This window comes from Ptychodera flava, assembly GCF_041260155.1.
Source record: "Ptychodera flava strain L36383 chromosome 23 unlocalized genomic scaffold, AS_Pfla_20210202 Scaffold_24__1_contigs__length_23054250_pilon, whole genome shotgun sequence".
In the NCBI taxonomy this organism is placed as follows: domain Eukaryota; kingdom Metazoa; phylum Hemichordata; class Enteropneusta; family Ptychoderidae; genus Ptychodera; species Ptychodera flava.
The window spans coordinates 9,443,699-9,463,874 of NW_027248278.1; the positions used below are offsets into that span (position 1 = coordinate 9,443,699).

Below are 20,176 nucleotides of genomic sequence, written 5' to 3' on the forward strand. Positions count from 1 at the left end.
CCAGGAGGGATACAGCTACGCGCTGGTGAACACGAGTCTTCGATGACATCATATGAGTGAGAACTTCTGGGAGATTATATATTTTCATTTTCATAGGCCCACCCCTTTTATTCAAATACAATTCATTTTCCCATGCGATGTAATTTCGAACTTTCTTATGTCAGCATGGCGAATGAAATTGTTCGGTTCCAGCAAATTCTGGTCACATCGAGCGCACGTCGCTGCTGTCAGAGTATTCTTTTTCAGTTGGATGTTTGTGTCAATGAATATATATACGTAATCATCGAGGACAGGTGAAAGGACGATGGTAAAGTATCTTCAGGTATATTATTTAATTTGAAGGTAAAGTTATAATATCTAAAAAGCATCGAAATTTATCATTGTCTTGCTGTTCCTAACGGCGCTTTCACGTTGTTTGTACCGTACGAAAGAACACTGAGTGCAACACAATCCTCATTTCAACTGCTAAAAATCGTGTCCAATATGGACCTGAGTTACAATATATGAATAAAACAACTATTGAAACGTATCACAACGTTCTTGTTAGTCATTATGCAACCAAATGCACCTAGTAGTTAAATTAAATTGCTCGAAACTGGCGGGTACTGCAGGAGTACGATGTTAGTCATTAGAGAGGTTTAGTTACACGTAATTACGTCCAATCAGTACGCGTAACGTCACGGTCACGTGCACTGTATAAGCAGACGATGTTTACGTCTGGGGCAGACGTTCTGAACGGCTGGAGGTCATTCTACACGTAACTACTGAAACGGGTAAGTTTTCTTCTTCACGTAATCGATTTCTTTTCGAAATTGGTGCTTTTTTGTGCTGAATTTTCCCTTGTAACATGTTTTAAACTAAAGTATGACTCTATCCTAAATATATTTCAGAAATAATGGAAAATCTGCCAACTACGACCCCGAGTGGCGATGAAAATCAAAATGTGTCTGGATCTGTATCGACCGAAAGCACTGCTGTTGCAGTTATCCAGAAAAAGATCATGCGGTTCACAACGCACCATGACATCCTCCTCCTGCGAGAGGTAGTCGCTAAAAACCCCATAGCAGTTCCTCACAGAGAATCTGGGAAAGCATGGGGGCGAGTGGCAGAAGCCTTGGTTGACATGGACGACTCGTTTCACGTTGATAGTCGCCGGTGTCGAGAACGCACCATGTTACTTTTGGACTACTACAAGAAGAAAGATCTTGGAAGTTTGCGGAGGTGAGCATTCATATTTTACTCCTGTACATTAAATATATTGATCATGTCTTGGATTGTAATGAACTGCTTCAATAACATCTTGATCAAAGTCATTCGCGGCGATGTGGCAAGGGATTGTTCTGTAACACGGTACATGATATGCACTGAGATGTTGCGCAAGTTTATTCATAGGCATGTTACCACTTTCAATCAATCAAAACATTTCCATTCTTCTTTAAAACATTAAAAAGAATTCTCTTCCAAGTTTGATTATCATACTTCTGTTTTACCTTCTGACATAACTGAGAAGAAGATTTTACTGTAAATACACTACATGACAGTGATTGTAACTTCCAAAAATGTGATGGACAAATTTTGCCCAGTGAGAACTGAGTAAATCTTTCAATTATCCATGTTACCACTCTTGAGTACATGAACATTACTGTTAATTTTGATCCTGGCAATTCTACCCTTTGTCCATGTTGTTTCCTGTTTCTTAATCAGAAAAAGAGTACAGAATTACTTACCATTTCGTGCATATTATTTGGCCATTTTATGAATGAATAAATCATGAATAAAAATAAGCAAATGAATAAATAGCTTGGTAAATAAATCAATAGTATGGATCCTAAATTCTTCCATAACATGAATCACGGTCGCTTTTGTGGAGGGACCGTGCATGAATGTATTTGCCAGTTAGGCTTTTGTGATTGAAAACCTCTAATTTTAGTAATTATCATATTAACATTGGCAGATCTGGAACAGAAGAAGAATACAAAGAAAAGGAACAGCTTTTACAAGAAATCAAAGAACTGGAACAAGACAAAGGTGTTTTACAGGTATTGCAAAACACTAAAACAACTGAAAGTGACAGAGAGAAGGCAAGCGAAATCAGGAGGAGGGCCATGGAGACACTGAGACAAGGTGGTAAGTTGCTCTAATGTTCTTGTTCAGATGCATAATCATTTTAGTTCAGACTCTAGCAGTGTCAGAGTTTTGTTTAGCCTGGTTGATCGTAGTACTTTCATTAGTGGAGCCTCCAATCAGTCAGGAACCATGCATCAAACATTGACGGGTCAACGACATAATTATTTGACAAGCACATTGTCCAGCGGCGTTTTAGTTTAAGTACTCCATGGCCGGTTATTAAAAAACATGTTTTTAAATGAACAAAAATACTGGATAATAAAGGGTGGAATTTCTTTTTGTCATAATTCTTTTAATGCTTTCTTCAAATAAATATAAGTATGTTACTTTACAACTTTTTAAGAATACATGTACTATTGATTGTTCATATTAGAATGTAGATTGGAACAAATGCATATAGCATACACGTACACTAACACCGACTCCTTGACATGACTGGAATTACAAACAACTATGTTTCTGTGAATGTAGGTGCAGCCATATGCACAGTTACATGCATATTTGTTCTAAGTAATACATTAGTTTCTATATGCCAGGGTACCTTACAGCTGTGTGTAGACTTCTATTTTTGTTCTGATTCAATTCTTTGCTGTATTTTGAGATAATTAGGCTGAACACATTATCCACATATGAGATTCAGTGACATAACTGTAACAGAATCTTAGATAATGTTGCCTATCATTCTAATGCAAATCTTATATCATGTTAATTTAGGAACTGAAAATGACAACAGCAACAACGACAATGATGATGACGAGGTGCCATCCAGGAAAGCTAAGCGCTCTAGACTCTCCTCTGCTGCAGCATCACAAAATGTTCTTTTGTACATGAAAGAGAAACATGAAAGTGATTCTGAGCTGAGGAGACAAGAGATTTCATTGAAGAAAGAAGAACTAACATTGGAAAGGCAGCGCATTGAGTTAGACAGACAAAGATTGGAAATGGAGAAGAAGGAGCGTGAGGAACGGTTTCGTCTTGAAAGTCAGGAAAGGAATGTGATACTTGACCTGTTAAAAAAAAAGTTATCGTGAAAAGTTTTTTAGCATTTACCAGTTATTTATTACTATTCAAGAGTTAATATATGTAAGCAATAAAACACACCCAATGACGGTATACCACAAAATTTTGACCAGTTCACAATATATATGCATGAGCAATAGCGAGTGCATATATGAAGTGAACTGGTCAAAACTGAGTGGTGTATCGTGGCTTGGTGTGCTTTGTTATGATAACAGTATATTGTAATTCTGGTATGAAATATAAAAAAAGAATTTTTGCTCTTGACGAGAGCTTGCACTTGTACCAGCAATGGTATATTGTGAACCAACCTTGGTTCTTTTTTTGTCTTGACTAATCTGATTGGTATATGTAATGAATATTATATTATACCATTGTATTGATGGTGCAAATACAGTGATCTGATTGGTTGAGACGCAAAAAGAACAGTGGTATAGTCATGATATATCACGGCTGGTTCAAACAAGAGCTCTCGGCATGAGTATAATCCTTTATTTTTGACATTCCATGCCAGAATTTTAATATATTGTCATGATATCATAGCAATAAAGCACACCCAGCGACGGTATATCACTCGGTTTTGACCATTCACTGCATATTTGCACTCGCTATTGCTCGACGTACATATATGTCGTGAACTTGTCAAAATCTCATGGCGTACCATCACTGATAGTGCTTTATTACTTAATTATACTCTGCTTTATAAAAAGTTATTGTATTTTTAAAAGTAGTTCGGTTGTTTTTGAATATTTATATAATATTTACGAGTTTATATATTATTATGAATTTATCAATTATATTTTTATTTTTCCCATGATTATTTAAAGATTACGTGAGTAATAAGATTTCAGACAAGTCATGTTGTAGTTTGTGCTAATATTTTCACCTCAGATTTTGTGCAGCGGTACTTTGGTAAAGCAGTTTCTCTCTTTTCGCCTACCTTAATTGAATCTGCTGTGATTTTCAAAATTTCGTGCTATCCACAAATCATACTCTTCACCTTTCACCTCTGTGATATGTTTATCTTACCTATAGTACTGATTTAACCACATGAAATGCAAACAGTAAATTAATCTTTGAATCAGTGTGCATAGTAGAACTACATTCCATTATTTCGAACTAGTTCAGATTTTTGAGGGAAAAATTTCAAACCCTCCACAGGCTTTCTTCCTGCTCAGATTCCTGTATACTTCCCGCGACTCACACTGGCCTCTTCTGCCATCCCCTGTTATCCAATGTTACTTTCACGAGACCATTTTCCGATTTTAACTCCTGCTTTTAGGATGGTTTCTACAAATTAGTGTAAGATTGTAAGAGAACATTTACAGCTTGTTATGAAGATTAAAAATTAAGTAAAATAATCAAACGTACAAAGATGTTTCATTCTCTTTACTTTTTTATTTCAAACCAAACATCAAAATCAGTACAGTCATTAAACATACTCATTCTCAGATTTAGAAAGAATTTGTCAGTATTTGCAAAATAGCTTTATCATCTACACAATTTTGCAATGACTGACAAATTCCTTCTAAATCTAAGAATATGAGCATAAACATGTTACTCATTTCACTTTTTATCATTTTCACAATTCTGCAAACACAAATTCTTTCTAAATATGAGAATAAGCATATATTTATTACTCATTTCAAAATAAGGTCAAATATCAAATTTTTTCATGGCTCTCTTTCAATTTATGCTGTTCTCAAGAAACATGGCTAGAATTTAGAAATTTTGCAAAATAAGAAACGATAAAAGTAACTTCAGAAGTTCATTGACCTTGATTTTTAGGATGTGGCTTTGTGTGTTGAGGAAAATGAGAATTTATTTCAGAACATACATATATGTTAAGAGCTCAGTACAGGAATGAGTGCAATGGAGCTTTAATTTCTGATTCAGTCATTTAAATATTGTTCTAGTGTAGGAGGTTGTAAATTAAAATAAGTTCCGGTCTGACTTCCATAAAGACAAGTGTGACAATTGGTAAGTAATGTGCCAACAAGATAATACTTTGCAAAGGGTTGAAGGAAAATTTTAAGATTCTTTTTGAAATCAAGGAAAGCAAAATAAGTAATTATCTTCCGAAAGCTCCATTCAACACATTCCCGTACTGAGCTCATTCTTTTGTTAAAGTCCAACTCTTCAGGTGACAATCTTGCTCCACTAAAGGGTTTCAGTAAATGCTGTCGCAGTGGATAGGCAGGGTCACCATATACATAGTATGGGTGTCCAGGTGGAGAATTGGGTAACCGCTGCAACTCTGGTAACAAGCCACTCTCTGCCAAGATGGCCGCATCATGTCGTCTGCCTTCAACAGGTCCAAACATATGGGCAACTAGACCATTTGGAGTGGTAACAGACTAAAATTTCAAGGCATGTACTCTTTTATGTCCACTGAAAACCAACCTCTGGCTTTGAATGGGTCTTGAGACAGGTCTTACTGTGCCGTCAATGAATCCCCAACAGTTGGACAATGGTGCACCATGCTGATGGACTGCATCACTGAAGACTTGAAGGTGCTCCTGTTGCAGCCAGGACTTATCAAGTGTCTGAATTAGATGACCAAAATTTGAGTATATGTGCTCTAGGACTTCATTAATGATTATACTCAATTCAGACTTTGAACGACCAAAATCTGAAATTAGATCTTCAAGCCTGTTTGGATAGGCCAGCCGTCTTAAAAGTATGCATAGTCCCTCCAATCCTGTTGCAACTGTCTTATTTGGACCAACAATCCGCTCCGGTATTCTGAGGGCAGTCTTCAAGCGAATCAGATCATCTTTGAGAAATCTAAACAGACTTAAGCATTGACTGTCATCAAGTGAATCAACATCAAGCCTGTATTGCGTAAGAGGAGGTGGCTGGTTTCTCAGTAAGGTAGTAAGCAGACAAAGGTCATCGTCATCATCTGATGCTCCGGCTAAAAACAGGTCCATTTTGATTATTCTATCAATAAATAGATAAAAATAATTCAGTTGTCAGATTGTATAATTTCATATTACATTGTTCATGATAATCACGTCTTGCATTATTTATTGCACCACATTCATTTTCATCTCAGCTCTTATTTTAGGTTGGTTTGTTAGCTAGTGAAATAATAAAGATTACATTTTTAAATAAATCATTCAATGTTATTTCTCACTGACATAAGATTTAGTTTTTAAGGTGATTTCTTATATAAATATATATATCTATAACAATTCTTTCCTGTTTCAGGACTAAATGAAAAGTGTCCAAGTGAACCGGCATTGATACAGAAGATGCAAATTCTGAATGACCCTGTGTGACCAAGGTCAGCACTGTAACCAAGGCTACCTTGTCACTTGAGATAAACAAACAGTCTGATTCTATGAAGCGACAGAAGCATCTGGCAGGACACTCCCTAATTTCCTTTGTCACCAAGAAGACGATTAAAAAAATAAATACAGCCAATTGTAAACAAACAGAAGGGAGCAACATGAATTTGAGTCCGGAGAGACCTATACCGGGCAGTGATTCTATAAAAAGTACAAGTCTGCCGTCCAAAATACGGAAATCATAAACTGCATATCAGTTTAAAAATAATATCGGTGGAAAAGTTTGTACTGAAATAAACTTTAATATAAACAAAAAATTGCCATAGCATGTCAGTTTTGAGTATATTATGATTAAATCCACAAAAAAGGAAATAGCGAAATTTACTTACCAAATTGCGGAAGTGTAAGTTGCTGCGCCTGTCGTCTGCTAACTCAACACCGATGCGCCCTCTATGACGTGATAGTAAAATACTTTCATTTTATGCAGTCTAATCACACGTAAACAAAGCGGTCCGTGTAACTAAACCATTTCGCCCACACGTTCCAACGCGTACTCAAACGCGACCGTTTAGCCGTACGCGTACGCGTTAAAACGTGTAACTAAACCTCTCTATTATGCAACCAAATGCACCTAGTAGTTAAATTAAATTGCTCGAAACTGGCGGGTACTGCAGGAGTACGATGACATTCTTCGTCGTAAACATGAATGAATCTAAATTCATAAATAATCTTATCATATACCTAGATTTACGTACCCATGTAAACCTATGGATAAAGGCGCTCTTACAGGTGTGTAATCAATCTCCAGGCAGAGCCATCTTATCGCGTATTACCCACAATTCCCGATGTGTTCGATTCGGCGATAAGTGACTTTGCCACAGGTGTCCTTTTTACGTGGTAAATCACCACATACCGATCCGCAAACCGGAAGTTAGCTCGAAACCCGACACTGTGACGAACTCGCTGAAAATACAAAGTCCATCCTCCATGCAAGACTGTTCATTGATTTTAAAAATAATTAATCTAGGTTTATAGCAAAACAGGAACTGAAAAAATATGATTTACCATTGGAACTACTTTTAAATAGTGTAATTATTCGGGAAGAAACAAGGCTTTGACCTGTTCTGACCTTTGGGCAAATCCCCTGTATCGTCTGCTGATGATGTATTTTCTTAACTTGTGACCCCTCTTGCACTCGAAGTTATTTACAAAGGTCGTATATATGAATACTCAAAAGCAAGAACAATAAATAAACACTGAAAAGAGAAAATGGCGTTTTTATTTGAATTTGTACATAACTGTGCGCGTGCTGGAACGAATTCGAACTGCCGCGCGTTACTGTGGCAATACCATAGTTCTAGTGCGCGACAGGTAAAAAAGTAGTTCATTGACGTTCCAATGACCTCGGGGTCACATGAATATTAATCTGCCTGTGCCAGAGATACTTATTCATGTTATTAGCGTACGCGCGATAACAACTCTGGTTCCGAGAGTGGTGTGTAATAAGTTGCCGTATCACGCCCAGGCACACTTTGCCCAAATAAGGAAGTGTGCGCGCTTTTTCGAACTTTTTCGTTGTCGTTGCTACGCGCGTTGCTATCCACGTACATTCCATTCGAAATCACGTCAGCGCGAGATTCGAACCCGTTTCTATGCGCTTCGCTTGTAGTTTTGAAGCAAATTGTAGACAGTTCGAATCTTATTCCGATCAAAATTGGTTTAAAACAAGTGCTTGATAGTCTCCTCCCAATGTTTTGCTGAGAAAGTGTATTTTAACGAGCAGGATCAACTACTCATCTGTGCTCATTCTGTAGTGACATTGGCGTTCGCATAGAACAATCTCGCGACGCGTTCAACAACAGAACAAATGACAACATCGTACATATTAATCCGCAAAGTTGCGTGGCTCATGTTTTTTTTTAATTTACGCCCATAGCTTTAACAAAATTTTATTGATAAATACTAAACCATATCACAACTGTTCAATAAGGTATATGATAAAACCTTTACGGCCCAGATACGGGTATTGCGGACCTCGGTCGTACGGCGTACGGGCCTTCGCACGCTCGGGCCCTTCCGCCGTACAACCTCGGTCCGCAAAACCCGTATCAGGGCCGTAAAGATTAATGGTAAACAAAGCGCAACAAGAAGCATGTAACATTCAACATTTAACGTTCTAGCGATATCAAGCTTTTACTTCTGTCATACATGCGTGTGGAATGCACTCCATTGTGGCCGTGGCTCCTATCGAGCCGTCGCCGAAGCGGCAAAAGCTATTGAAATCCATGTTTACCGTAGATAGCTCCAGCAAACATTCTCGCTTGCCGATGCTAAAAATTTAACAAGCCGACTGACAGGATGGTTTGTTGATTTTGCTACATTATATTATTATATATTGGATTTTTGTTCGGGGATAAATTCGCCAATTTTGACCGATGACTCGACTGTTTTCAGCTCGCGGTAGTAGCAAACCCTAGGATAAGGCGACAGTGAATGCCCATTTTTCACGTTTGAAAACAAAAACAGACAAACTGTCACAATCAGGGCTATCAATATATTTGAGGTTTTCGCTATAAATTCTTGTCACATATTTTTTCAGTAAATTCCTCAGAACTGTCTCACATTTCACCTGCACGAGAATGCTAACTAACAGCTTCAGTAGAAAACTGTGCCAACCCCACATCTGACGTCAGAAATTTCTTTCGTCGCTGGTAATGTTGTCTAATTTGATGCAAAATCCAAGGTGGCGTTAAGTAGGTGGACCAAGATAAGAAAATAAAATTCTAGTACGGCGAGTGAGATGAATGAGTGTTACTGCTTTTCCATTGTATTGTTGATTCGGAACCACTTCAAGACCTCAGACTGCAGTGCTCTTATTGATAAATAAATACATACATACAAGTGAGTGAGTGGGTGATTGACATATCAGTTCTTTTAATTTCTTTTGGGATGTTCAACATTTTCTTACCTTCGTTTACCTTGTCTCCACACACTGGATTTGGCTTGGCGCATGAACAAATTGCGATAAAGTCAGGGTGATTTTCTTTTACCTCCTTCCACGTGTACCTTTGATTATCATCATATATAGCAAAGTCAATGATGTCACCACCGACGATATCTTTCCACAGACGAAATTTAGATAAGTCATCATTTAGCGTAAGTAGGTGTTTACCATCAGCTGACAGAGCAACAAACTGTGGATGAAAGTATACGATAGTGCGAATACCATTCAGTTTATCAAGCATAGACCATGCACTTGATATGGATAGACGCACAACGAGAATGTTCTCCGCATTTACTCCAAGAACTCTCTGCCCATACCACGTCGCACTTATAACACAACAGCTGCCCGGTATCGATGTCCATCCATATGTGTCCATAGAATCCTTAACCTGAAGTTCGTATGATGTGCTCACTCCAAGCAACACATCATTACCAGCGTCAACATCTATGGTTGCAAAAGTGCCCTTAAGAGGACCGCTATGTATATCTTGACTACTGTCATACACAATAAGCTCCCTGTCAGTAGTCACGAAAATAAAATCTGCATTCTCAGGAATAATTGCAGAAGTAGATCGTGACAATCGACCATGAAATCGCTTTGCGTGCAAGAAATCGCCAGAGTTAACACCTGAAAAGTAAATAATAATAATAATAATAATAATAATAATAAGAAGAAGAAGAAGAAGAAGAAGAAGAAGAATATATATATATATATATATATAATATATGTACACACACACACACATATATATATATATATATATATATATATATATATATATATATATATATATATATATATATATGTCAATTCTTGAAAGAGCATCGTAAGTGGCTGCCATCACTTACTCAGCTAGCAATGAAGAGCATCGAGTTACTGTTAGAAAAACAGGCAGGCAATCGATGTAATCTTTGTGTATAAGAAAAACTACACACAATCATTGCTATACATCTATGCTTTAAAAATTTCTTAGGGTTAGTTTCAAATGTCGCCACCGAAAGAAATACAATTTCTAGAAATACAATGCCATTTACTGGTAAAAGATTATTTTTACCTAAACATCGTTGACCTGCCTTTGGCAAAACAAAAAGGTCACACAGAAGAAATTAACAGACATGCGTCACTAAAGATACTGTCGAAGAAGAATTTGAAATAGGAAAATAATACAGCACCCATTCTCATTTACGTACTTACAATAAAGACTGTTATTTACATGCATTAATTACTATTAGGATATTGTCGGACATTACCCTTTCTGTTGCCTTGACTTCCTGACTGCATATTGTTTGCTGCTCTAACCGTCAAAATACCAACGATCAAACACACGAACACTGGGACTTTGGCAAAGTCCATGACGAAGCCACTTTGATCGGCTAGTAAAGAAAAGAAACATGTAAAGGTTCCTCTATTTAATGATTGCCAATTTCCCCATATGTGCACACGGCGTACTACCCTGTGTCACTACGTTTATTAACAAATGCACGCAGAGTGTTTTCGCGAATTACTCCGAACAACAGACAATAGTTTGAATATTAAACATTAAGCTAGGCAGTCCTGGAATATGTACTGTGTACATGCTTGTTTAAATGTGTGTGCTATCAATATTGTTACTGGCTGCATAGAAATCGTTAGGATTTGATAATCAACGTTTTCGCTCATGAAAATGTACCTACAGAAACGGTAAAAAGTACAACTTTATATTAAGCACTATCATAGCCTTTTCTGTGACGAATGTTTCGCCTATACATTGCATATGAACTTTGCATATTCTCACTGCGCAGTCTTGCTTCGCTGATGAATTTACTTTCGTTCAAAGCTTAAATTCATTGTGGCCATCGCATAACATATGATAATCACTCGGTGAATAAAGTCGCTGTCGATTGTCACAGCTTTTCACGATTATTCAGCCACATTGGTCAGAATAATGACTTACAGTAATAACGCTGATAGCAACCGTTAACATATTCTGCAGACAGACGAGGTATAAATAATTCAAATATAATTGACGTTGAAGTTATAATTAAAATGGCCAAATTCTAGGGCAAGAAACGGATTACTGAAAAACTATGAACAGTCTAAACACAAGTTCGTTTTGTGCAAATCGCGTATATTTCCGTTTCACTTTTCTACCGTAAAAATGTGATACCTGTAGTTCAAGTCCCCATCGCGACTGTTCAACAAAGCATACAGCTCTTTACACTCGACACTATCAAAGTGAACTCCAGCGAACCAGCTGTGACGTATTGAGAGAAACTTCAAGTAACCATAGCTTTCAAAGGATCAGCCTTCAGCACCCGTAACTACATGTAAGCCTAGTACAAATGAGAAAATTCCTCGATTTTGCAACTGTTGTAAATCGCCATATTGTCACAATTCGACATGTTGTCGTATACTTCGCTATATCGTCGTATTCAATGAGCTAAAAACAAACAATGAATACGTCGGAACTGACAATGAGTAATGATGAAACTTGTAATTGTTTATTGAATACAGAACCATTGCTAGGCCTAATGACCCTACCAACGATAAATCAGAGTGTCCCTCAAATGTGAGAATTGGTCCAAGAGTCTGACGGCCCCGAAGTCTGCCCGTAACTCTGTTATTATTCATTACAGAGTATCGTGGCCATGTCGGATACCATGAAGAACACAATAAGATGACACAGTACGTTTGATTTTTACCGACATTACGAAAAGACACAAAACCATAAATTATCCAGGAATAATTCCTAGAATTATCGCGTTAAATAACGCCAATGTATTGAGAGCATGAAATATGAATTTTTACACCAGTTTAGAAGATTATGACACAACGTTAAAGACTTGTAATAGCATAAATTATGTTGTTGGAGTACTGGACGGTACTTAAACCCGCATGTTCGTCATCCTCTCAACAAATGCATTTCTTGGTCCAACCAACAGACGAAATTTTGTCTCTGTCGGGCGAGGTTGAGCCGGTTAAAACTTTCCAATGTTTTTTTCTTAGTTTCTGTTTTAGTTGCTATGGATAATTCACTCTTAAACTTAATCATGTGTCCCTAGTCTTGAATTTGTGTGTCCATGGCGTGCATTAAGCACTCACAATCGAAGCGGCTTACATGTATTTGTGAAAAATTCGACAAAAGACTCTTTCACTAGAACATGATGCTTATCCGCAAAATAAGTCCAATGGAAGAATTCCTCTTGCCTGTCAATCCTGCGTGGTTGCGTATCAAACGTATGTCGTCAGAGACGAAATCTGCTTGCGAGAAGTTCTTGGAATTCAGAGAATATGAATTGGTTTTATCTATATTTGGGTTTTTACGCAGCGCCAATAAATTTATTTAAATGACCGCCATCCTCATATATACACTTCAAATACCCCTTGACAAATAGTTTACTTATTTTATAAATAACCCCGAAAATGTATTTGATATGCATAGGGTGATTATAGAATTGACAGTCAAAATCAGAATTTCAATGTGCCTGTTTGTACGACAGGTATAGCTTCTAGTTTATTTTCTGTGTTTAGCCCTCTAAGATAAAGTTCTGTACAGCTTGAGAGTCATCCTATAAAATTTGAACAAAACCCTTCTAAAAGAATTTGAAATTCGCATTTAGGAAGGTTGTTTAAGACGTCTCTCTGATAAATCTTCAACCGATGGGGTATGTGAAGGAAGACACTGTATTACGAGAACATTAACGGTAGGTGTATTGCTATTAAGTCTATGTGCTCTCTGATTTCAACATAATTTGCATTCAGGAAACAAACGAAACAAAACAGAATGGGTATTTTAAGGATCAGCCCTGAGTATTCTGTATTTAACTGTTAAAACAGAATACCTCGTGAGCAAGTCCCATCTTAAAGCTAAGTAATTTGGAAATTAACAAGTCACTTTACTAGTAATATCAAAGTGACGAAATATGTAAGCAGAGCCAGAAGTTGTATTTTCCTTGGAGTCAAAAAAGCCTTATATTATAGATAGCTTCGCAATATGGCATTGATACAGATTCAGTAATCTATATCATTCATGTTAAATAAATAATTTATTGAGTCAAAAAAACGAAGAGAAGACGACAGTAACAAAAGGCCTAGGGTTTACTTGAACCACTGCTTAGTGGTGGTACAGGTGTATGGAATAGGTAAGCCCTACTAGCCTGCCATACCCGTCAAGGTGCTCTCAAAGTGACATATTTGACGAAAGTAACAAAATTTACTGTAATTCATTAAACCACCAAATTATTGTCATGATTTATAGCCAAGGTTAATTTTCCTCATTCATTGAGAAATAAATGTGCCATATGTTAATAAAACATCTCCGTATCTACCATAGAATGTCTGCTGTGAATCAGATTTCTACGAGGAATGTTATATTTGTACTATTTACTTAATCGCATAAATTGAGATTCACTTACTTTCCGTATACTGTTCGTCTCTGAGTCGGAGTTCCAAGTTCGAAATAGTCGTCTGTCCGATTCCTATTCGAGAGAAATGCCAAACGCTTTACATAATAGTGTCAGTATGCAGTCACAATGTTTGATGTTAGTTGCACGGTTCTTTTTTTTATTTGCAGTCAATAGAATGAGTGGAGCCTAATAGGGGAGATTTATACGGCAATACAAATCTCTGGGCATCGGAGGGAGTTGATCGTTTTACAGAAGTAAAAGCCGATCGAGAAACAGTATCAAATTAGCAGTATCTTGTTACAATGAATACGTGGCACTAACTCGAACAACCCCCTTTCACCTACGGAAATATGTTACTTAAAATGCTCTTCTTTACTAATCATCCGTGGTATAAACTTTTTAAAAACGTACCATGGTTAGGACAATTTCTTAGCGACAAAATGTTATTTTCGAAAGTTTTCTTATTCCCACAGCTTAGGCTATAAAAGAGCTGCTTTGTATACATTTGCCCCCAGAAGAAAGTTGATGGCAGTTTTGCGGTATCTAGAATCCATAGTAAGGCGACAGCTTCTTTGTTATATTACTTTCAGTAATTTGAAACATAATATGTAACGGACTGGAGTCCATAAATTAAACTGCACTTTACAATAAGTGGACCTCCTAATCGTTTGTAATCGATAAGCCTGCAAGCAAATAAGTTTTTTGAATCGGGAAACGTTTATTAATGTGTTGAAGTTCATGATATAATACTACTTACTGTAGTATTGTGAAGGTCAGCTGCATCTATTGGTGTTTTTCAGAATAGACTGAAAATGTATACAATCTAACCGATTACATGTGTATTTATAACAGCTCCTTATCACATATTTGGAAATATTATGGTCTTTTGGTCCCAGAGGGGATGATTATCAATCTGTCCATCTGTTCCGTTACGCCTTTTTGTACAAGAACACTTTGGATTATGTATAAAATTTAAATGGCTGTTAATATATTTGTTTTTACAGTATTTGTACACCATAATTCTCATTATCATCCCAAGTACACTAAAATCAATAATAGTAACAATAAATAGGTATCTACCTATCGAGTAGCCGTTTATTGGAGAAATTGGGCAAAACATCGCATTTCTTCCGCATTTAGGTTTGCTTTGTTTGTTATTTTATCAGAACAAATTTGATGATATTGTTAATTACAAAACGTAGTCTTTACTAATCTGCTGTTGTCATTGGCATTAAATCATTCACCTTGTTCAGGCCATGTATATTTATATCTTCATTTATCGTGTAAATCGACAAATCTGAAAAAAATACCCTAAAAATAAAACGTCTGAAATTTACAATTGCAGTCTGCTATGGATCTACTTTGAGGTTTATCACTGAACTTATAATGCTTGACAAGCTAAAGGTGAACCAAACCAACATTTTAATCATGCGGTAAAAATCAATTAAAGTAGACTGAAATTTGCAAAAACGTTATTTTGAACAAATATGCGGCGTTTGGTGAAGAGCTCCTTTAAACTACAATTATTATTACGTTGGTGTGTCAGAATTAGAGAACATATACCGAGTGCACTTAAGTCAGTACACTTCATGCTTAAGGGGAGGGAAGGGCGATTCTTTATATGTAGTATTTTGTAATGTTTCTTGTGTAAAGTTTCTTGATTACTCACAAAACAAATAAAAAACCTTCATAAGTTATAATGATTGCGGTAAAATGAAAATTACGGTTGTCGTGCTAGACACCTGAATATTCATTTATTTGCCACACTTTGTAAACGTTTTTTAATGTGCACAAATTAAACAAATATAAAGAGGCTAAACATTTTTTATTCATTAACAATTTCTTTCAAAAAATAAACACACCGAAGTTGTTCTAAAATTACACTCAGTATCTGTAACCGTAGCACGTTTACGTTTTAAATGCTTTCCTTATGTTTTACGGACTGTTTGCAGCCTTAATACGTCTTCTTTGTCCTCGAATGACGGCTTTCTTAATGTACTTGCATATTCACGAATGGTTTGACTCACACCATGTCATGACTGAAGGTTCAGACATTGCTATATTTGTTAACAACTTTCGAGAAACCTTAAATTAATTTAAGAGAAAGGTGTGTCCTTCAGTATTACGGAGGGGGAAATCAAGGGTAATAAGCGAATTCGACATTAAACTAACAAAAGGAAAGGAGACAGACTAAGGAAAAAAGTTAACCAGATTTAAGAAAACAACCATATAATTCTCAGACAGGAGGAAGACATTAATGTGCCAGCACTGGTACTTCCAAATGGTGCTTCCAAAATTAGTAAAGACACAGTGAAATGTCAACAATTGTTCTTCCGATTTATAGTGCGATTGGGGAACGCTGTCTTTGACGAGGTTCTTGCAAAATTCTATTGTTCTCGATGGTAGATGAAGAATAAATCCTGATACGGAAAGATTGGATGTGATTAAACAAGTTTTTATTCAAGGCATTATCGGTAAGATCTATGTAATACCATCTCATTATTTGCTTCTTCACAGACCTGGCCTTGAAAGTCACCAACAAGATTGGAAATCGCATTCCAATGTACATGTTGACTTATCCACAGAATTCAAAACAGTCGATCGAGCTTTATGTTTTGTTCCCGGCTATAACTCTCATATCGTGAGATTTGATAATACAGGCCAAATTCTCTAAGCTGTTGCATGTCACTCATCTTCGCTTGCCAAGGCCAACTGTTCGGGCAGCCAGATGGTTACCGAAATCAGGCCTTGGCCGATCGAGCCGACAGATCGTGGTTTTTAAAGCGCCACCACACGACTGTATGAGACCTGTAACTAGCCAATCAGCCATCGCTGTCGTTGTTTACATTTCATTTGTTATTCTTCCCGTACGCATTCAAGGTGAGAGTGTAAATTTGTAACACTGTCTTGCAGCTTAGCTAAAGTATTTTCTTTTGCGAAACATGGTTTACAAATGTACCTCGATCCAACACGATCGTCAAGTCCTCCGCAAACTTCGTTTAGAATGCCGAGTAAGTGACTGGGAAACGTTGATGTGAAGATTGTTCGTTGATCTATGTCGCAGTTGCACACTCTGCACTTTGCCGGCGCATCTCGGATTTCTCTGTTTATGTAACGCGTGCTGTGATTGGTCCGCCTGATTTCAAGTTCTATCAGATTTCCTTCGCACAGTATATCAGCGTGATCACGCAAGGCGTAGCACTAGTACAGAAATTTGCGAGAAATGGACACTTTCTCGCTGTATTGCGAGAAGTAAGCGAGAAACATACTTTCTTGAAATCAAGCTGCGAGAACTGTGCTTTCTTGCATGCATCTGCGAGAAATTGAATTCTCGCAATCAATCAGCGAGAAACTATGTTTTCTCGCTCTGCATCTGCGAGAAATTGTGATATTTTTGTGAAATGCTTACACAGAAGAATACAATTTCTTGCGATGCAAAGCGAGAAAACAAATTTATCGCTGACTGATTGTGAGAATTCAGTTTCTCACAGATGCTGAGCGAGAAAACACAGTTCTCGCCAGCTGATTGCGAGAAAATTAAATTCTCGCTAGGTTATTGCGAGAAAGTTATGTATTCTCGCTTACTTCTCGCAAAAAGCGAGAAAGTGTCCATTTCTCGCAAATTTCTGTACTAGTGTAGTTAGTGGAAGACTCCTGTTTGCTAACGAGCCGTGAGAACGGACGATGCATCTCACTGTTACCGCATTTCTATGATAGATCTTGTCTAGTTTAGGGTCCCTTGGAAAGTGGTAATAAAGGAATATTTTGCCTGATTTTAATTTCTGTGTTTTAACAGAAGGAAGTCGAGTGACGGTAATTGTTGCTGATGAAAGTGTTAGCATCTTCACACACCGGAAGAACGATGCTTTCATTCCCTTATATCAACATATTAACAAAACATTAGTTTATCGTTCGGTTGGTCATACCATATAACCAAAATTAGGTTAATATGTTGCATGCAGAATGTATTTTAATTTACTTTGTTGGTCATACGTAAAATGTCATTATGTATAGGATAAAGCCCGAGTACGAGGGCTCTTCTGGTATATAAAGTCCAACCCAACGATAAAATGTCGAGGCCGCAGGCCGAGACATTTTATCGTAGGGTTGGACTTTATATACCAGAAGAGCCCTCGTACTCGGGCTTTATCCGACTTAAAAACTATCGCCCCTAACTGATATATTTTCGTTTTCAATGTGTTTACGTCAACCGTCCCCTTTGTCAATGTAACATGTTTAGGATATGAATTAAAACTTTTATTTGTGAAATAGCCTTCCAATGTAATGGAACATCCTATAAATGCCTAGGGCACATTATATAAATGCCCTAGGGCACAGCAGATTTTGTGTTGCAGCTACTTTCCGCTGTGTAACCAAATTTGAATATTAAAACGTACCAGATGTCTGCAGAATATGACATGCTCACTTTTGATTGGACAGTACTTTACTATGGCGCGGTCATTTGTTTTCTGGAATTTGGTGACCAAGGCTTTACGAGTAGATAAAACACCTTGAATTGAGCACTCTGATTGGTCAATTAACAGTAGATAGTTTTTAAGCTATGCCTCTGTATAATATACTTCTACTACAATTGTGTCGTTGTTCAAATTTGGTCAAAATTTACTTTCATCTGTAGTTTCTTTGCAAATTTTGTAGTCACTAGAATTGCTTTGGTGTGAAATGGGTTCATGGCTAGTTATGAGAGTTTCAAACCGCACCAGTGCACGGACTGTAACAAACCACATAATATGCGTATTGCTCCGTATCAACCGGAGGAGGGATTGTATCTTGACGAATATATGGAAGCCCATAGCAAAGGTAATCCTTCAATAGCCCAAGAACGATTCTGTGGTATCCACAGGATGCGCTCGAATTTTATTTAAGTCTATGTGAGATTCCTATTTGACGCAAATATAAAGAAGAGTTCCATCACTTACATTACAACACTGCTCTTAGCCATCGTTTTTGTTTTGTCGTGTAGTTCTCTGCGAGATAAACATCGACCTGTTCTCAGTTTTGTACCGGTACAGTGCAATATGTACAGTGCAATATCTAGATATTGCACTGCACCGGTGCAATATCTAATATCGAAATCAAACGAGTGCAAACTTGACAACAGGTGGCCGTTACCACACAGTGACCGACACAACAGAAACACTACAAAAACACCCAACAACAAATGACAGCAGAAGGGACTTTAATACACCATGATTTAATTGAATGTCTACATTACAACGTTACTTTTTATCAAATTTCAAAGATATGTTTGCTCCCTCTGGAAGATCGACGTCAAAATGACTGTTACGGACGCTGCTCTTGTCTTCTTTATGAATTTCGACATTCGAACATTCTTCTACCTCGCAGTTCAATTCTTTGTCACACTCCTCTTTGATCGACTGCTTTCTCGGCCCGAAATCTACAAACTTCGCCATTTTTGGTGACCTTCCTTGCAAAACTTTGCTCACCTCGAGCTGCTGTTCGATGCTTGTTCTCTTTAACACAAATACAAAACTATGATTAAATGGGTTCAGATTTTTTACTATGCACGTGAACAATACATCAGCAAATGCACGGCATTGAAACCAGAGCAAATATAAACATTTTAGAAACGCCATCGCATGATCTAGTCCAACTACCGTCATTCATTCGGTACCACTTTTCCGTTTGTACCCGAAAGTGTATCAGTTTATACAAAGTTTAAGATACCAAGTTTCCTTTTTGATCAATTGTATGAATAAACGTTTCGAGTAATAATTTACTATGAAGTAATTTATTAGTACCTTCTAAGATCTAACAGCAGAACTCCGATGGCCCGTTTTTTTCAGCAATTAGTTGTTCGTCCATACCATCGGCAAATAAGCGAGTGGCTGCTGTGGCCCGTAGACTGTGGTTCGTATAGTATCCTTCAATTCCCGCGTTTTCGCAGAGTCTTGCCACAGTTTTCATTAGTGTATTCCTCCCAACTGGCATCGTAGAATACCAACAATCTGCTGTTATTTTTTTGGCCGGCTGCAAATAGTATACGTCTTGAGGGCGATCTGAAGGACTAAATTGACATAAAGGTGTTAATTATCCGAAATCGGTTGGGGATACAACAATTAAAAGTTGGACTTGGTGAAGTAATATAGTATACTGATCATGTCAACGTTAACATTAAGGTTGTACGCATCTCGTTATCCATGTTTGTCAGATAATTTCAGCTATTGGCAGAATGTGGCCCAAGGTTTTTATTCATAAAAATATATAAGGTCACCGGGCTAAATTTTGAAGAAAGGCGCCCTCTATCAGCCAATATTTCTAGTTCAACACATTTTACTCAGAATATTACAAAACCACCGAAAAATAAGAAT

General features: G+C 37.2%; 1 protein-coding gene across 1 annotated transcript; it reads left to right on the forward strand.

Moving 5' to 3' along the window:
• Positions 1 to 782: 782 nt before the first annotated feature.
• On the forward strand, positions 783 to 4,804 carry LOC139124743 (uncharacterized). The gene is made up of 4 exons (XM_070690857.1): positions 783 to 791; positions 891 to 1,221; positions 1,955 to 2,127; positions 2,842 to 4,804. Exons 2-4 carry the CDS (start codon positions 896 to 898, stop codon positions 3,156 to 3,158), a joined length of 816 nt encoding a protein of 271 aa, XP_070546958.1. The 5' UTR covers positions 783 to 791; positions 891 to 895; the 3' UTR covers positions 3,159 to 4,804.
• The last annotated feature ends 15,372 nt before the right edge of the window (positions 4,805 to 20,176 follow it).

What these genes read in the sequence shown, in the direction of transcription:
- LOC139124743 (XM_070690857.1), top strand. Translation starts at nt 896, where the DNA reads ATGGAAAATCTGCCAACTACGACCCCGAGTGGCGATGAAAATCAAAAT. An exon ending in GATCTTGGAAGTTTGCGGAG is followed by an intron (nt 1,222 to 1,954) that starts GTGAGCATTCAT and finishes TAACATTGGCAG; the next exon opens with ATCTGGAACAGAAGAAGAAT. An exon ending in GGAGACACTGAGACAAGGTG is followed by an intron (nt 2,128 to 2,841) that starts GTAAGTTGCTCT and finishes ATGTTAATTTAG; the next exon opens with GAACTGAAAATGACAACAGC.